Genomic DNA, 18,013 nt, shown 5'->3' with positions numbered 1-18,013 from the left:
GAGTACAGTGGAGGATGGCCCGAGTGCTTGGGCCCTGCACCCGCATGGGAGACCAGGAGAAGCACCTGGCTCCTGGCTTCGGATCAGTGTGATGCACTGGCCGGCCGCAGTGTGCTGGCCGCGGCGGCCATTGGAGGATGTACCAATGGCAAAGGAAGACCTTTCTCTCTGTCTCTTTCTCTCTCACTGTCCACTCTGCCTGTCAAAAAAAAAAAAAAAAAAAAAAGAGATATGATGTTGGTGGACTTATCTTGAGCCTGTGTAACTTAAATGTTATGAAATATCAAAGTTGAGAGGAGAAACTGTGGTTAAGTAGCTTTCAAATAAAATCACTTCTAACATAAGGCTAAATAGGCCGGCGCCGCGGCTCACTAGGCTAATCCTCCGCCTAGCGGCGCCGGCATACCGGGTTCTAGTCCCGGTCGGGGCGCCGGATTCTGTCCCGGTTGCCCCTCTTCCAGGCCAGCTCTCTGCTGTGGCCTGGGAGTGCAGTGGAGGATGGCCCAGGTGCTTGGGCCCTGCACCCCATGGGAGACCAGGAAAAGCACCTGGCTCCTGGCTCCTGCCATCGGATCAGCGCGGTGCGCCGGCCGCAGCGCGCCGGCCGCGGCGGCCATTGGAGGGTGAACCAACGGCAAAGGAAGACCTTTCTCTCTGTCTCTCTCTCTCACTGTCCACTCTGCCTGTCAAAAAAAAAAAAAAAAAAAAAAATAAGGCTAAATAAATGAGGTTTCTTAAGTTGAGCCCTCACTTAAGCAACAAGTCTAAAGTTAACAATATATCTAACATATATGACATCTTGGAAACTGGAGGGATTTAGTAAATACTTACTTATTGACTGATATTGTCTTTCCAGATGGCAGATATTTCAAAAAGGGTACAGTCCCTAGAAGATGAATCAAAAACCCTCAAATCACAAGTAGCTGAAGTAAGTTGAATTTGTTTAATACTTGTGGGTCTGTTGCTTTTGAAAATAATAAAATTTTGTTTTTATTATTAAGGAATAATACATAATGTTAGGATCTGAGATATAGAGGATCTTAAATTTGTATTTTTTTCATGAGGTATTTCAGAAAAGTTTATTGTAATACTAGATAGATATTTGCTGAGCTATTGCTATATATTGAGCACCATGGAAGGTGCTTTGCACTTAATATATTAAGATAAGAAAATGCTCATGGAGTTTAAATTTTAGTAGAGGAGATGCAGAATAAATAGCAAAATCTGCTGTATAGTACATAGACATCGACAACAGGTTAATCGTTTGTCTCAGGTCACATGGCAAGTTCGTGGCGGAGCCAGGTGCATACCCTGACTCTAGGCTGCCCTTGTTCCTGCTGTTCTGTGATGGCTCTGCTGGAATATCACTGCTATGTTGGCAAATTGTGCATGCTTTTGCTTTTGTCTAGTTCTGTGCTCTAGGGAGTCTGTGAAGATGAGCTACTGTATTAAATTGTTACAAACTTACTATTTTTTTACTTAGGCCAAAACAACTTTCAAAATATTTCAAATGAATGAAGAACGACTTAAGATAGCAATAAAAGATGCTTTGAATGAAAATTCCCAGCTTCAGGAAAGCCAGAAACAGGTTTGTACTCTATAGGGACTCTAACCTGTGAATATGTAATTAGAAGTGTTCTGGGCATTCTCATGACTGACCCATGTTAGGAGCAAGAGTAGATTTTTCCTGGTTAGCTTCAGAGCAGGGCAGTTCTGTTGCATAATTACAGGTGTCTGTTTTGTATAGGATACACAAGTGTATTCTTCTGGTACTCTCTTCCTCCAGGAGTGAAAGTAAGCCAGGATGTTTTGCACTTAGACAATCATTGGCAGATAGCATTTAACGCTCACTCCTTATCTGGGCTCTAAAGACAGAAGTAGTTCTAGAGGTGATCAAATGAGAATTTAACTTTTATCATTTTCCTCCCTCACAAATATGGGCAACTCCCACTCATCCACATATATTTCCTTTCATTCTGTTCGCCCAGCAAAGTTACAGTTTTTCAGTGGGAAAAATTTTCAATGATTGCATTGTTATGACGCTCTAAATATTGTATCTGGTTCACAGGATATGTTCTGATTACATGATCTGTGATACCTGGCATTTTATTTTCTCTGATGTTAATAATTGTTTTGTTTCCTGTGTACCTATCCATGATTCGTCTGTATACTGTCTTCCAGAGATGCAAATCTTTTGTAAAAGTGTATTTATTAGAGAGAGAGGGTTCTTACCTGCTAGTTCACTTCCCAAATATTTGGAATGATCAGGGTGGAGCCAGACCTAAGCTGGGTGAGGGAACTTTTTTTTTTTTTGACAAGCAGAGTGGACAGTGAGAGACGGAGAGAAAGATCTTCCTTTGCCGTTGGTTCACCTTCCAATGGCTGCTGTGGCCGGCGCACCGCGCTGATCCGATGGCAGGAGCCAGGTACTTCTCCTGGTCTCCCATGGGGTGCAGGGTCCAAGTACTTGGGCCATCCTCCACTGCACTCCCTGGCCACAGCAGAGAGCTGGCCTGGAAGAGGGGCAACCAGGACAGAATCTGGTGCCCCGACCGGGACTAGAACCTGGTGTGCTGGCGCCGCAAGGCAGAGGATTAGCCTAGTGAGCCACGGCGCCGGCTTGGATGAGGGAACTTAATCTTGGTCTGCCATGTGGGTGGCAGGGATCCAGCTGCTTGAACCATCACCTACTGACCGCCAAAGTGCACATTATTGGGAAGCAGGAATCTGGGTGGGTCTGGGACTTGAATTTGTCTACTCCAATAAGGGATGTGAATGTCGGAAGTTGTGCCTTTACCTGCTGTGCCAAATACTCATGGCAGTTCTCCTTTTTTTCAGTCCTTGAGTATATAAGGTATCTGTGTCTTCAGGTCATGGGCTTTTTTTGGGTGTTATCGAATCAACCTGCTTTTGAGCTTTCTCATCTTCTGGCTCAGATTTTAGCTCTCTGTTGTCTCCTGAGTCTATTAGCATTTCCATCACTTTCTATTTTCTGTTTTTACAGTCATCTTTGCCTCATCTCCTGTTCTCTCTTTCCTTGTGAGTTTATGTCTTTAAAAAAAAAAAAAACAATAATAATACTTTTTTGTCATCTTCGTGTCAGGAGAAAGTGATGTTAAACCCAGTGTTAAATTTGCTGTGGTATAGTCAAAGGAAGCCTTTTCTAGTTTGAAAAAAAATTTCACCTAGATCACCTTGCTTGTTACAGCTGCTTTTATGTGACTTCTTTCTGATCATCAAAGTTCCTGAAACAAAATATTCTGTATTCACTGTTTTCATGTTCTGGTGCACTCCTTTGTTAACCTTTGAAAACTTAATCAACAGATCCAAGTGTTTTTCTTTAGTCCTCATTTGCTTTTACCTGCTAGTCATCATCTGATCCTTTTGTATATGCATGGAAAAGGATTTTTTTTGCGGGGTTGGGTGTGTGGTAGGAAATGTGCTAATGAAGGCCTGGTTTTACAGAGAAGTCCAGTACTTATTATTCAATAGAATAGAGTTATGAAGACTGAATAATTTTTTTATTTGACAGAGTTATAGTCAGTGGGAGAGAGAGACAGAGAGAAAGGTCTTCCTTCCGTTGGATCACTCCCCAAATGGCTGCTATGGCTGGTGCTGTGCTGATCCGAAGCCATGAACCAGGTGCTTCTTCCTGGTTTCCTATGTGGGTGCAGGAGCCCAAACACTTGGGCCATCCTCCACTGCCCTCCCAGGCCACAGAGAGCTGGACTGGACGAGGAGCAACTGGGAATAGAACCCAGCGCCCATATGGGATGCTGGCGCCACAGGCAGAGGATTAACCAAGTGAGACATGGTGCCAGCCCCAAAGACTAAATAATTTTTTTTAAAAAGACTATTTGAAAGGCAGGGCTAGAAGGAGACAGAGAGAGCATGTATCATCTGGTTCATTCCCCAAATGGCCGCAATGACCAGGGCTGGGCCAGGAGGAAACTAGTAGCTAAGAGCTTCCTCTGGGTCTTTCACATGAGTGGCAGGGTCACAGGGGCTTGGGCCGTCTTCTGCTATTTTCCCAGGCACATTAGTGGGGAGCTGAATCGGAGGTGGAGCAGCTGGTACTTGAACCAGCACCCGTATGGGATGCCAGTGCTGCAGCTGATATCTTAAACTGCTGTGCCACTGTGCTGGCCCTGAAGACTAAATAAATTTAGGCTTTTCTTTCATACATATGGGTCATTTCTTTTGTGGATTATCTGTGTAGTTATTTTTTGGCCTACTTTTCTTATTGCCTTTTTTTCAAAGATTCTTTTGATGGGCAGAGTAGCAGATAAAGGGAAAAAGAGAGAGAGAGAGAAAGAAATGAGGGATTTTCAGACCATTCATGAAAAAATGTGTATTATGAAAAAACTGTGCATGGATTTCAAAGGATTCTTATTTTTGCAACAAGATAAACTCATCTTTTAGTTGTTTTCCACAAACTTTTTGAAGTACCTGTGTATATGTCTCAGAAAACCTTTTATTGGATGTACATTTATTATGTAAATCAGTTGAAGAATATTTAAGTTTCTATTATTTTATGCTACCTGTTTGGAAAGGTCTTTGAAACAGGAGCCATGTCTTTCTTTTTTTTAAGTAGCAGAATGTAATGCCTGTTAATGATATACCCTGCTGTGTCAATATACTCGTGTATGTATAAGTATGATAAGATGAATTGCATTTTTTTGTTTCAAATTCAGCTTTCACAAGAAGCTGAAATATGGAAAGAAAAAGTGAATGAACTTAATAAACAGAAAGTAACATTTGAAGACACTAAAGTACAGGCAGAACAAGTTCTAAATGATAAAGAAGATCACATCAAGGTAAGTGACTGCTGGTTTGTGTGATTGAGTTGGCTAGAATTTCTGAAACAAAAAAAAAAGATTTCCAAACAAATCTTTGTTATGCCAAATTAAGAATAAAATTCATAGACTGGAATCTTGAAAACATTATTAGTGGCATATAGCTGGTCCTCTGCACCCTCAGGTTCCATATCTGTGGATTCAACCAACTATGGATTAGAAATACTTGAAAAAAAGTGTTGTGTCTGAACATGTATAGATTCTTTTTCTTGTCATTATTCCCTAATCAGTATAGTATAGCAACTATTTTTTCTTGTCATTATTCTCTAAAATACAGTGTAACTATTTCCATGACATTTACAATTATTATATATTATTATAAGTATAGAGCTGATTTAAAGTATTTGGGAAGATATGTGTAAATTGTATGTAAATACTGCACCACTGTATTTAAGAGACTTGAGCTTCTGTGGACTTTGGCATGTATGGGTGGGATGGGTTGTTCTTGGAACCTGTCCCTGGCAGATACCAAGTGACAAGGGTATTGTTTGATTTCTTCCCTAATCTTAATGATCAAAAGAGCTAGGGATGCTTCCTAAATAGAACAAGAATGAGACACTAAACCTTGCACTCTGCTCAAAGCTGTAGACCCTGTTATTTGTGCCTGGAATTCTAAAAAGAGTGAGGAGATTGTAAGGGAATAGTTGTAGAATAGGATATATTTTTAGTCTCACCAGAGCAATAAATGGCACAGTCATTTAAATTTTTTTATAGTGTTAGGAAATCTTTCTTTATCCAAGGAAATTAAAAAAAAACCCACTATTGGAAAACCTCGAATGTTTTACTTTAGATTCTTTCTTTCCTTTTTTTTTTAAGATTTATGTATTTATTTGAAAGTCAGAGTTACATAGAGAAGTTACATAGAGGCAGAGAGAGAGGGAGAGAGAGAGTAGCCACTTGGGGATTGAACCAGTGGATGGATGACTACCTCTCTTTCTGTCTCTCCCTCTTTCTTTGTCTCTTTGCTTTTCAAATAAATAAGTAAATAAGTAAGTCAATAAATCTTAAGATAAAAGAAACCGTAAAGCTATTAGTGTAAGTCATTGCCCTCTCTTTTTGTTTTATTTCTTTGCTAAACATCAAGTCTCTGACTGAACGCTTGCTAAAGATGAAGGATTGGGCTGCCATTCTTGGAGAAGACATAACAGATGATGACAATGTGGAACTGGAAATGAAGAGTGAATCAGAAAATGGTGCTCATTTAGGTATTAAGTTGTGATTGATCCTCTTTTGATAAAATTGTGATAGCTCATCTGTTTCTTTTTTACTTGTATGGACCATGTTCTTGATATGCTTTGGAACATTTTTTTTTTCCCCAAAGAAACCTTTTACTTAATGAGTACAAATTTCATAAGTATGACTTTAGATAGTGATTCTTCCAGCCATACCCACCTTCCCACCCCCACTCTCTCATCCCACCTTCTCCTTCCTCTCCCATTCCCATTCTCCATTAAGATTTCATTTTCAATTAACTTTATACAAAGAGGACCAACTCTATACTAAGTAAAGATTTCAGTGGTTTGCATACACATACACACCAACACAAAACTGTTTAGGAACAAGTTTTACAGTTAATTCTCATAGTACAAACTTACTGAGGATAGAAATCCTCCATGGGAAGTAAGTACACAGTAACTCCTGTTGTTAATTTAACAATTAGCACTCTTATGTATGACATCAGTGATCACCTGAGGCTCTGGAAAGGAGCTGTCATGGCTATGGAAGCCTTTTGAATCCACAGGCTCTGTCAGTATTTAGACAAGGTCATAAGTAAAGTAGAAGTTCTCTCCTCCCTTCAGAGAAAAGTACCTCCTTATTTGATGACCTGTTCTTTCCACCGGGATCTCTCTCACAGAGATCCTTCATGTAGGACATTCTTTTTACCACAGTATCTTGGCTTTCCATGTCTGAAATGCTCTCATGGGCTTTTCAGCCAGACCAGAATGCCTTAAGGGCTGATTTTGAGGTCAGAGTACTATTTAAAGCATTTGTCATTCTATGGGTCTGCTGTGTGGATTGCTTCCCATGTTGGAACATTCTCTCTTTTTTTAATTCTATCTATTATTAGTACCAGACATTGATCTTATTTATATGATCCCTTTAACACTTAATCCTATCTATACGATCACTTTAACACTTAATATGGTCTTTTTTTTTTTTTTTTTTTTTTTTGACAGGCAGAGTTAGACAGTGAGAGAGAGAGAGACAGAGAGAAAGGTCTTCCTTTCCATTGGTTCACCCCCCAAATGGCCACTATGGCCGGCGCACTACACTGATCCGAAGCCAGGAGCCAGGTGCTTCTCCTGGTCTCCCATGCGGGTGCAGGACCCAAGCATTTGGGTCATCCTCCACTGCCTTCCCGGGCCACAGCAGAGAACTGGACTGGAAGAGGAGCAGCCGGGATAGAATCTGGCACCCCAACCGGGACTAGAACCTGGGGTGCCGGTGCTGCAGGCGGAGGATTAGCCAAGTGAGCTGCGGCGCCAGCCAATATGGTCATTTTAAAACTTAAGGTGACAGCTGGCTCCGCAGCTCAGTAGGCTAATCCTCCGCCTTGCGGCGCTGGCACACCGGGTTCTGTCCCGGTTGCCCCTCTTCCAGGCCAGCTCTCTGCTGTGGTCAGGGAGTGCAGTGGAGGATGGCCCAAGTGCTCGGGCCCTGCACCCCATGGGAGACCAGGAGAAGTACCTGGCTCCTGCCATCGGATCAGTGCGGTGCGCCGGCCACAGCGCACCGGCCATGGCAGCCATTGGAGGGTGAACCAACGGCAAAGGAAGACCTTTCTCTCTGTCTCTCTCACTGTCCCCTCTGCCTGTCAAAAAAGAAAAAAAAAACCAAAAAACTTAAGGTGGCATTTTTACCATGCAGCTTAAGGGGATATGGGGTCAGCTTTGGCACATTAGTAACACTGTCACTGTCTCACCACCCCATTATCTTCAGCTGGAATACCACCAGTAAATCACTTCAGCTCCTCAGATAGACCTCAAGCCTCGTTTTCTTCTGTTCTCTTAGATGACATGTATTACTTTGCCCAACTCATAAAATAAACTTTATTATAGGTATCCAAGTATAGGATCCTGCAGCAGGTATAGAAATCCTCCTTCAACACCCTTGGATTGTGTTGTAATCATTTCAGTGCTGTGTAAGCTAATCAAATGGCTAGGTGACCAGTTTGAAAAATGAGTGTTATGTAAATCAGTAATTCATAGATCAAGATGCTTTTTTTTTTTTGCTTTAATCAGATGTTTGTACTAATTTTTGGCCATCACAAATGATTCTTGTCATTGCTGGTTGTGGTCTGGACTTGCCAAAAGTTAGATTAACTGAAGCTACTCACTATGTTCTCAAGTCAATTCTGTTGACCTTTTAAAAAAAGACTTTTTTGGGGGCTGGCCTTGTGGCACAGAGTTTTTGGCTGCTTCCTATGATGCTGGTATCCAATGTGAGTTGTTGAGTGCTGGCTACCCCACTTCCTATACAGCTTCCTGCTAATGCACCTGGGAAGGCAGTGGAAGGTGGAAGAACTTGATTATTTTTATTATTATTTTAAGTTTTTATTTATTTATTTGAAATGCAGAGTGATAGAAAGAGAGGGACAGAGATAGAGAGATCACTCCCCAAATGCCAGTATCAGCTGGGGCTGGGTCAGGCTGAAGCCTAGAGCCAGGAACTCCATCCAGGTCTCCCAAGTGGTTAGCAGGAACACAAGTACTTGAACCATTGATGCCTACCCGGTGCATTAGCAGGAACCTGAATGGGAAGTGGAGGCAGAACTTGATTCCAGGAACTCTGATATAGGATTTGAGTATCCCAAGTGGTGACTTAACCTGTTAGGTTGTAGTGCTTGTCCCAAGATGTGTGCTTTTGAAAATTTTTTTCATGATAGTATTAATATGTTGAGAGAAAACTACTTCTCATGGTAAATATATACAGTAAATCCCCCTAATGGGAAGGGGGTATGTTTGAATTCCTCAAACCTGAAACTGTGACTTGTACCAAGCCCTCATTTATTCTATTTCTTTTCCTATACTTGGATACCTATAATAAAGTTTATTTTATGAGTTGGGCACAGTAAGAGATTAATAATAAATGATACTAAAACAGAATGATTATAATATTTTATAATGAAACTTATGTGACGTTGATCTCTCTTGCGTAGTATAACAGTCAATCTCATAAATGAGATAGTTACTAAACAATTAATGGATGAATAGCATATATACTGAATTCATTGGACAAAGAAATGATTTGCATCTTGCACAGAAAGGAGCAGTATAGCATGAAGTTTCATTTAAGCAGTAAGAGCAGCACATAATTTAAGACTCACAAATTGTTTAATTCTGGGATTTTTCCAATTAATATTTTTGGACTGTGGTTGACAACAGGCAACTGAAAGCACAGAAAATGAAACTGTGGATCTGGAGAGACTTGTAAAGTTTCATTTGTACTTTTTCACTTCTACTTTATCATGTAAGAAATAATTCTTTTTCTTTTTTTGAATATTTATTTATTTTGAAAGAGTTACAGAGAGAGGAAGAGACAGAGAAATGTCTTCCATCCATTGGTTCATTCCCCAGATGGCCACAGTGGCTAGCACTGGGCCAGGCCAAAGACAGGAGCTTCATCCATGTCTCCCCTGTGAGTGGCAGGGGCCCAAACACTTGGGCCACCCTACACTGTTTTTCCCAGGCTCGTTAGCAGGGAGCTGGATCAGAAGTGGAGCAGCCAGGACATGAACCAGTGTGCATTTGGAATGCCTGGTATTGCAGGCAGTGGCTTTACCTGCTATGCCACATTGCTGGCCACAGAAGTAGTTGTTTTTCTAATAGAACTTAAGCTTGTTTAATATTATGTTACTTTAGGTTGCAATTCCTCTCATATTTTAGATGCTATGAGAATTCAAGAATAGTTAAAAGTTTTTGTCTATATTTAGATGAATACTGAATCCTTGTTATAACTCTGTTCTTGGAGTTAGTGCTGAAGAATCTTGTTAAATGATTTGATACTCCCAATGCTTTTATTGTTTAGCTTCCTGGGAGCAGGTCAGGGCCATTCTGCCTTATTCCAAATCTTTATCATAGTAAGAAGAGGGATTATAATGCTGTAGTTGAGTGAACTAATAAAATTGTTTGGATATCTCTTGTAGTATTGTACTGTTTTCCCAAATGATTACTTTTTGTTTGTTTGTTTTTCACTATAGATAATCATCCAAAAGGAGCTTTGAAGAAATTGATTCATGCTGCTAAGGTTTGCATTATTATGTAAATATAAAGAATGTGGAAGAAGAAATAGAATGTGGGTGAAACCTTTATGTCCTTAGTAACTATTTTAAAAGTTCATTCTGTTGTTTCTATGTAAGTTTAGTTCAGAGGTGATCAAAATTTTGTTCATTATTTTTTACTTTTTCATATTAACTTTAGAAATTCATAAAATCAGTTTTAGAATTTATCAGAATAAAAGTTTTTAGAGTTGTGTTTTATTTCATATGTCCCATGGTGCATTCTTCTTCTTCTAGTCTTGGTATATTCTTTTTTTTTTTTTTTTAAGATTTATTTATTTTATTTGAAAGTCAGAGTTACACACAGAGAGAGAAGGAGAGGCAGAAAGAGAGAGAGAGAGGTCTTCCATCCACCAGCCCACTCTCCAATTGGCCACAACGGCCAGAGCTGCACCAATCTGAAGCCTGGAGCCATGAGTTTCCTCAGGGTCTCCCACATGGGTGCAGGGGCCCAAGGACTTGGGCCATCTTCCACTGCTTTCCCAGGCAACAGCAGAGAGCTGGTTTGTAAGTGGAGCAGCCGAGACTTGAACTGGCGCCCACATGGGATGCCAGCACTACAGGCGGCGGTTTTATCCGCTACGCCACAGCACGGTCCCATCTTGGTATATTCTTGTTCTTAAAGTTCCATATTCTATTTGAGAAGTGAATACTAGGTTCATTTTCTTCCAATATATTCCCTCTGTTTTCTACCCTGTTATTGGGAACCTGAGCCTTGCTGATCCATGTAAAGTATTGATAATGTAGTTTGAAGGCTGCTTTCAAAACTTGGGCTGAAAGTGAATACAATGAAAATAGCTATTGATGAAGCTTCCAACTAAAAACATTTCTCTGCTTCTTTTTTTTCTGGTTTTTTTGTTTTTGTTTTTTTTTTTTTTTTTTTTTTTTTTCCCCCTTAAAGTTTTATTTATTTTAAAGGTTGGGGAGGTGGGAAGAGAAAGAAACAAATCTCACTTTGAATGATTCACTCTTTAAATGCTTGTAACAGCCGGCTGAGCCAGGCTGAAGTTAGGAGCGAGGAACCCAGTCCAGGTCTCCCAGATGGGCCACAAGGACTCAAGTACTTGATCCATTGCTGCCTCCCAGGGTATACATTAGCAGGAAGCTGGATCAGAAGAAGAGCCAGGACTTGCACCTAGGCTTACGAACATGGGATGTGGTCATTCCAAGTAGTGTGTTAACTGCTGTACCAAGCCCTTGATTCTTATTCCTGTTTTAAGACTTAATTGTTGATGACTTTGGTAGCTCTTAAAGATGGAAACTGCGTTGTTGCATTGTTAGCTTCTGCATTCTAGGTGACAGTTTCATCGAAGTGATAAAATAGCTTCAAAAGGGTTGTGTGTGTGTATGTGTGTGTGTGTTTGTATAACTGATTAATGTTATACTGTTTTTATTTTTCTATTCTTTAAAGTTAAATGCTTCTTTAAAAACCCTAGAAGGAGAACGAAACCAAATTTACACTCAACTATCTGAAGTAGATAAAACAAAGGAAGACCTTACAGGTAGGCAATTTATTTAAATTATTACATCTCCTTATGGAGAATGGTGCCATTAATTGAACTAATTTTGGGAAGATTGTTTAATTTTTTAAAATTTTTGTTTTTGTTGGCTATTTGTGAAAAATTAGTCCTGATTTTTTTCTGTTGTTGATGAAGTTATAGCAGTTTCCTCCAAATTTAAGTTTAATTAAGACAGTGGAATTATATTTGAAAACATGTAAAACCAAATTTATCTTTGAGTTTTAGTGTTATATGAAGTATAGTGTTAGATTTTAAGAGTGATAAATTGAAGTTTTAAAATATCTTTATCAGTTGCAAGTTGATCTTTAGCAATGTGGTTTTGCCATATGATTTGCCTCTTTAATATCCTTGCATAGTATGTTAGCACATAAAAGAAAACATTTCTATTTATTTTGCTGCTAGTGTTTGTATTTAAGAAGTAATCGAATCAGTTGTAATTGAAGTTTATGTTGGTAAAATAACATCTCATTTAAAAATAATTTAAAAATGTACAATATACATTTATATCAATAAAGACTAGAAATTATATTCAAATATTAGTCATTTTTTTAATTTAAGATTTTATTTATTTGTTTGAGAGGAAGAGTTACAGACAGAGAGAAAGGTCTTCCATCTGTTGGTTCACTCCCCAAATGACCACAACAGCCAGAGCTCAGCCAATCTGAAAGCAGGAACCAGGAGTTTCTTCCAGGTCTCCCATGTGGGTGTGTGGGCTTAGGCACTTGGACCATCTTCTGCTTTCTCAGGCCATAAGCAAGGAGCTGGATCAGAAGAAGAGTAGCTGGGACATGTACTGGTCCCCGTATGGGATGCTGGTGCTGTAGACTGAGGCTTAGCCTTACTATTCTACAGCACTGGACCCAATACTGGTCATTTTTGAGTGTGGGATTATGGGAAGATTTTATTGTATTTTATTTTCTTATATCTGTATTTTCAAAAACTTCTAAAATAAATGAACCATATTTACAATAAAACGTTTTACACTACATACCAAACATTAATTTCTTTTTTTTTTTTCTTGTGTGGGGGTGATTGAGTTTATTGTAGATAAAGGTAAGAGAAAATGGGGTTTGAGAAAGGTGAGATGTGGAGGCACAAATTGCATGAAGGGTTCATCCTGGGCCTTCTGGCCACAAGCCTCAGCAGCCCTGCCATGGATCTGCTCGATTCTTTCGCATCAAGAAGTTGATCTTTCGAGTCATTTCCATGTTATAGATGCGCCTGCAGGTTTCATAACTTTCCCGCTGTCGCCGGCGGCAAGGCTTCTCATAGTATCACCGTCGCTTAATGTCCTCAATGAGCCCGTCCATAGTGAGGATCCTGTTTAGGGTCCTGTATGCACCTTCCACATTTCCATCCTGCACCATCACAGTCCTGGCGATGAACTTCAGATGTTTTGCCATGACCTTAAATTTAACTCCTCGCTTTGCTGGACCCAGCGCCCTCGGACCCCGCCGATCCGCAGCCGGCCCCAACATTAATTTCTTTATTAAATGATTATTCTTAGCAGTTTCTTAAAGCCTAGCTTAACAATGTTTATTCTGAAGTGGATTGAAAACTTCTTGTGAAAAGACAGATATGTGCAATTTATTGTACATTTAATAATTTAATATTAACATATTTATTTAAACAGCCCTTGGTATGTACATTTAATTAATGAATGTTTTAGAATAATTATATACCATTAATGTAATTAATGTAATTACTGATTTTATAGCTACCTTCTGTAGATAAAGTGAGTTTTTCCTTTCATTAAGATTTGTAGTAGTAGGCCGGCGCTGCGGCTCAATAGGCTAATCCTCCGCCTTGTGGCGCCGGCACACCATATTTTAGTCCCCGTTGGGGCGCCGGATTCTGTCCCGGTTGCCCCTCTTCTAGTTCAGCTCTCTGCTGTGGCCCGGGAGTGTAGAGGAGGATGGCCCAAGCCCTTGGGCCCTGCACCCGCATAGGAGACCAGGAGAAGCACCTGGCTCCTGGCTTCGGATCAGTGTGCCGCGCCAGCCGCAGCGCGCTGTCTGCAGCAGCCATTAGAGGGTGAACCAGCGGTAAAGGAAGACCTTTCTCTCTGTCTCTCTCTCTCTCTGTCCACTCTGCCTGTCAAAAAAAAAAGGTTTGTAGTAGTGATTCATAAACATTTTGGAAAGTATACCTTTCATTCAGTCTACCATCAACTAAGTGATGCACTAATTTTATAAATCATTATAAAGCATTCATACTTATTTAGAATTATTAATTGTCATTCTTATAGGTGATTATTTTAGGTGGTTAGCAGTTTAAGCTAGGTTAAAGTCAATATTTTTTTCTCCAGTCTTAGTTCGGTTTAAGCTTGGAGGACATTTGAGTGTTTGTAACCAAAAGATACAGATTTCTGGCTTGATCTATAACTATAAAAATTTTGGCCTCAAAGGGAGTGTTGGGTAGAACTTAAGTATTATTGAGAAGTCAAATTTTTACAGGGTAAAAAGACTTTATTGATTCATATGGAAATAGTTTAAAGGAATGTTGAACTAAAATGTCTGCCTTTTAAGAAACTTTTCTTAGTGCCTTTTAACTCTTTGGTTGAAAACTAGGTGCTAAATTAGAATGAAAGGTTGAGAATCCTATAAGCAATAATATAAGAAATATTTAGAATAGTACATATAAGTCTTTTAAGTATTGAAAAGTGTTTAGATTTTCTGTTATTGGAGAGAGTTTGACTTGTTATTAATTTATAATTTTTGGTATATTTTATCCTTCTCAACTGTTATTGTATAACTCAAAATATTTACCCTTTATTATGATCTAAAATTTTCTGTAGAGCATATTAAAAATCTCCAGACTGAACAAGCATCTTTGCAGACAGAAAATGCACAGTTTGAAAGTGAAATTCAGAAGCTTCAGCAGAAACTTACAGTAATGACTGAACTGTACCAAGAAAATGAAATGAAACTCCACAGGTAATCAAAATTAAACTGATAACTCCATTGGATGGCAAGTAAAATAGTTTTAAAACCATAGGCATATATTGCACATTTAGTTTCTGTGATTACTAAAAGTTCACAATTTGTGATTGGATTTGTTAATTTTTTTTTTTTAAGATTTATTTTACTTATTTGAAAGAGTTACAGAGAGAGGTAGAGACAGAGAGGTCTTCCATCTGCTAGTTCACTCCCCAGATGGCTGCAATGACCAGGTCTGGGCCGGGGCAAAGCCAGGAGCTTCTTCTGGGTCTCCCACATGGCTGCAGGGGCCCAAGCACCTGGGCCAGCCTCTGCTGCTTTCCCAGGTGCATTAGCAGGGAGCTGGATTGGAAGTGGAACAGCCAGGAATTGAACTGGTGCCCATATGGGATGTTGGTGCTACAGGCCGGGACTTTAACCTGCTATGCCACAGCCCAAGCCCTGTTAATTCATTTTTAAGAAATTATTTGATCTTGAAATGCTTTTTTCTTGAAAGAAAATGTTGATATTTGAATTTCTAAGCTAGTTCACAAAATCCTGTTTAACTTCTAGTAAATGAATATTCAGTAAATTATTGTCTTAAACTAAATGATACTGGCAGGTGAGGTCAGGGAATCTGAGTGGAGAACACACTTGATCGCATTATCCTTTAAATTCCATCTCTGATAAATGTAAAACTGATTCCTCTCTCCGTGCAAATTGCTCCTGCCCAAGTGTTCCTTGTCTTGCTAAAGGACAGGATCATTTGCCTGATTCATCAGGGTGACTGCTCAAGCCATCCTTGACTTCTCTTTCTCTTCTGTATCCTGTATTTTAAATAAGCTTTTAGGCCGGCGCCGTGGCTCACTAGGTTAATCCTTCATCTGCGGCACCGGCACCCCAGATTCTAGTCCTGGTTGCTCCTCTTCCAGTCCAGCTCTCTGCTGTGGCCTGGGAGTGCAGTGGAGGATGGTCCAGGTCCTTGGGCCCTGCACCCACATGGGAGACCAGGAAGAAGCACCTGGCTCCTGGCTTTGGATTGGCGCAGTGCACCGGCCACAACGCACCAGCTGTAGCGGCCACTTGGGGGGTGAACCAACGGAAAAAGGAAGACCTTTCTCTGTCTTTCTGTCTCTCATTGTCTAACTCTGCCTGTCCAAAAAAAAGCTTTTAATAACTTTGTTTAAAGTAATCAAGAGGAGCTTCTCAGAAGGACGATTTATTTTGGCTAATGAGTTGGAGGTTCACCATCCGAAATTAGGTGGTCTCATTGATTCAGTCATCTGGTGAGTGTGAACAGTGGAGGGACCATTACACAGTGAACCAGGAAGCAGAGAAATGGGAATCATGCTTTATTTATACAACCAACCCTCTGTAGAACTGCCTTCCCAGGGCAACCCTCTAGTGACCTAAGACATTCTGTTAGGCTCACCTCCTAGACGTCATAATTAGATCAAGTCTCCAACCTTAAGCTACTAACATTAACCATTAACATAAGACTTTGGGGTTTAAATGCATGATTTCAGGGACCCAAATTGTAATATCCTATATTCCTTCTATAATCATATCTTGCCAGTTTTGCTATGGTTTTACTCAGACTGCTTTTTCCTATCCTGCATACTACTACTCTGGTACAGCCATCACCATTCACTACTTGGTTTATTCTGGTAGCTTCTTGAGATCTTCCTCTTTCCACCCTTAGCCTCAAAGAATCCTTCCCTGACTACCTACGTAAAACAGTATTTCCCACTCATTAACCCTTTATATTTCTTTTTCTTTTTTTATTTTTTGACAAGCAGAGTTAGACAGTGAGAGAGAGAGACAGAGTTATAGACTATGAGAGAGAGAGACAGAAAGAAAGGTCTTCCTTCCGTTGGTTCACTCCCCTAATGGCCACCAGGGCCGGCGCTGCACCGATCCGATGCCAGGAGCTGGGTGCTTCCTCCCAGTCTCCCATGCGGGTGCAGGGACCCAAGCACTTGGGCCATCCTCCACTGCCTTCCCGGGCCACAGCAGAGAGCTGGACTGGAAGAGGAGCAACCGGGACTAGAACCTGGGGTGCTGGCACAGCAGGCGGAGGATTAGCCTAGTGAGCCATGGCGCCGGCCTAGCCCCTTTATCTTTCATCTTATGGCTTTATTTTCCTTCATAGCCCCTATTGTCCTTTAATGATTGCTTTTTTTCATGTTTCCAGCATTAAAGGCAAGCTTCATGACAGAATCATTTGATTTTCTTCTCGTCTGTATTCTGAATGTCTAAAAACTATATGAGCTACATGATAGCTGTCAATAAATATTTGTTGAATATATGAATAAATATGTTTAGTGAATTTTATATGTTGGAAATAATAGTGTGTGCATGTGTCTGCTGATGCCTGAATGTACAGGTACAGAGAAGACCTTTGAGATACCTATTTGGAGACTCCGATTTTCAAATATCACTGTAGCATATATTTTTCATCATAAAGGGCAGTAAAATGTAACAGTTTCAGCTCCCTTTAGGAGCTTGATGAAAGTCATTCTGATCTATCCTAATTATTTATAGATTCTGTTTGCAAATTTGCTTATTTGCTAAGATTTATTTGTAATCCAACATCAATACTTACCTTTCTTTACCATTTCATGTGCATGCTCAGGACTACAGGAAATTTGAGCTGCTCAGTGTATATATTTTTCCAGCCGAGTTTGAGCAAGGCAACACTTGTTTCAGTTCTCATTCTATAAATGTCTTTTTCAGAGTGTATATATAGTGCCACATTTTGGTGCTTTTTGTTAGTAATTTAACTATTTAAATGGTCTCCATGCATAGTGTTGAAGTGCCACCTAGTGTTCCTAAGCACAGGAAGGCTATGATGTTTTTACAGAGGAAGTAGGTGTGTCAGATAAATTTTGTTTAGGCACCAGGTATGTATTAAATGTCTTGAAAGAAGCACACATAAAACAAGGTTATATATTGGTTGGCTAATTAAAATGTGTGACCAGAGGCCAGCAGGAACCAAGCCTTGTATTATCCCTAGGAGCAATGATACAATGTTTGCTTATTCAGAATTAAAAAAAGAACATTTAAAAGAGGCAGAGATCTTCCATCGACTAGTTTACTCCCCAGATAGCTGCAACAGACGGGGCTGGTACAGGCCAAAGCAGGGGGCTTCATCCAGGTCTCAGGGGTCTAAACACTTGGGCCATCTTCCTATACTTTTCCCAGGCCGTAGATAGGGAGCTGGATTGGAAATGGAGTAGCTGGAACATGAACCGGCATCCATATGGGATGCTGGAATCACAGGTGGCAGCTTTACCTCCTACACCACAGTGCTGGCCCCTTAATTCAGGATTTATGGTGACTTTATAGAATGAAACCAGCACAAAAATGAGAATATATTTGGAAACTGGTAGAGAATATTAATGCTCCATTAAGAAAAGGATGCTGGTTGGTTAGTTAGAT

The 18,013-nt window shown here is 40.2% G+C and overlaps 1 protein-coding gene and 1 pseudogene across 25 annotated transcripts in view; one reads left to right on the top strand and one right to left on the bottom strand.

The window, feature by feature from the left end:
* Positions 1–18,013, top strand: part of MIA2 (MIA SH3 domain ER export factor 2) — a 116,881-nt gene that overhangs the window by 55,911 nt on the left and 42,957 nt on the right. For all 25 annotated transcript variants that reach the window (XM_051822174.2, XM_017348272.3, XM_008269522.4 and 22 more), the window contains 7 exons: positions 857–928; positions 1,484–1,588; positions 4,695–4,817; positions 5,941–6,061; positions 10,057–10,103; positions 11,546–11,636; positions 14,452–14,590. In XM_051822174.2, the coding sequence (XP_051678134.1) occupies positions 857–928; positions 1,484–1,588; positions 4,695–4,817; positions 5,941–6,061; positions 10,057–10,103; positions 11,546–11,636; positions 14,452–14,590 (698 nt within the window). The remainder of the gene's footprint in view (positions 1–856; positions 929–1,483; positions 1,589–4,694; positions 4,818–5,940; positions 6,062–10,056; positions 10,104–11,545; positions 11,637–14,451; positions 14,591–18,013) is intronic.
* LOC100340266 (small ribosomal subunit protein bS21m pseudogene) lies at positions 12,656–13,145 on the bottom strand (annotated as a pseudogene).

This window comes from Oryctolagus cuniculus, chromosome 12, assembly GCF_964237555.1.
Source record: "Oryctolagus cuniculus chromosome 12, mOryCun1.1, whole genome shotgun sequence".
Lineage (NCBI taxonomy): Eukaryota > Metazoa > Chordata > Mammalia > Lagomorpha > Leporidae > Oryctolagus > Oryctolagus cuniculus.
This window is presented reverse-complemented; position numbering and strand designations above follow the sequence as displayed.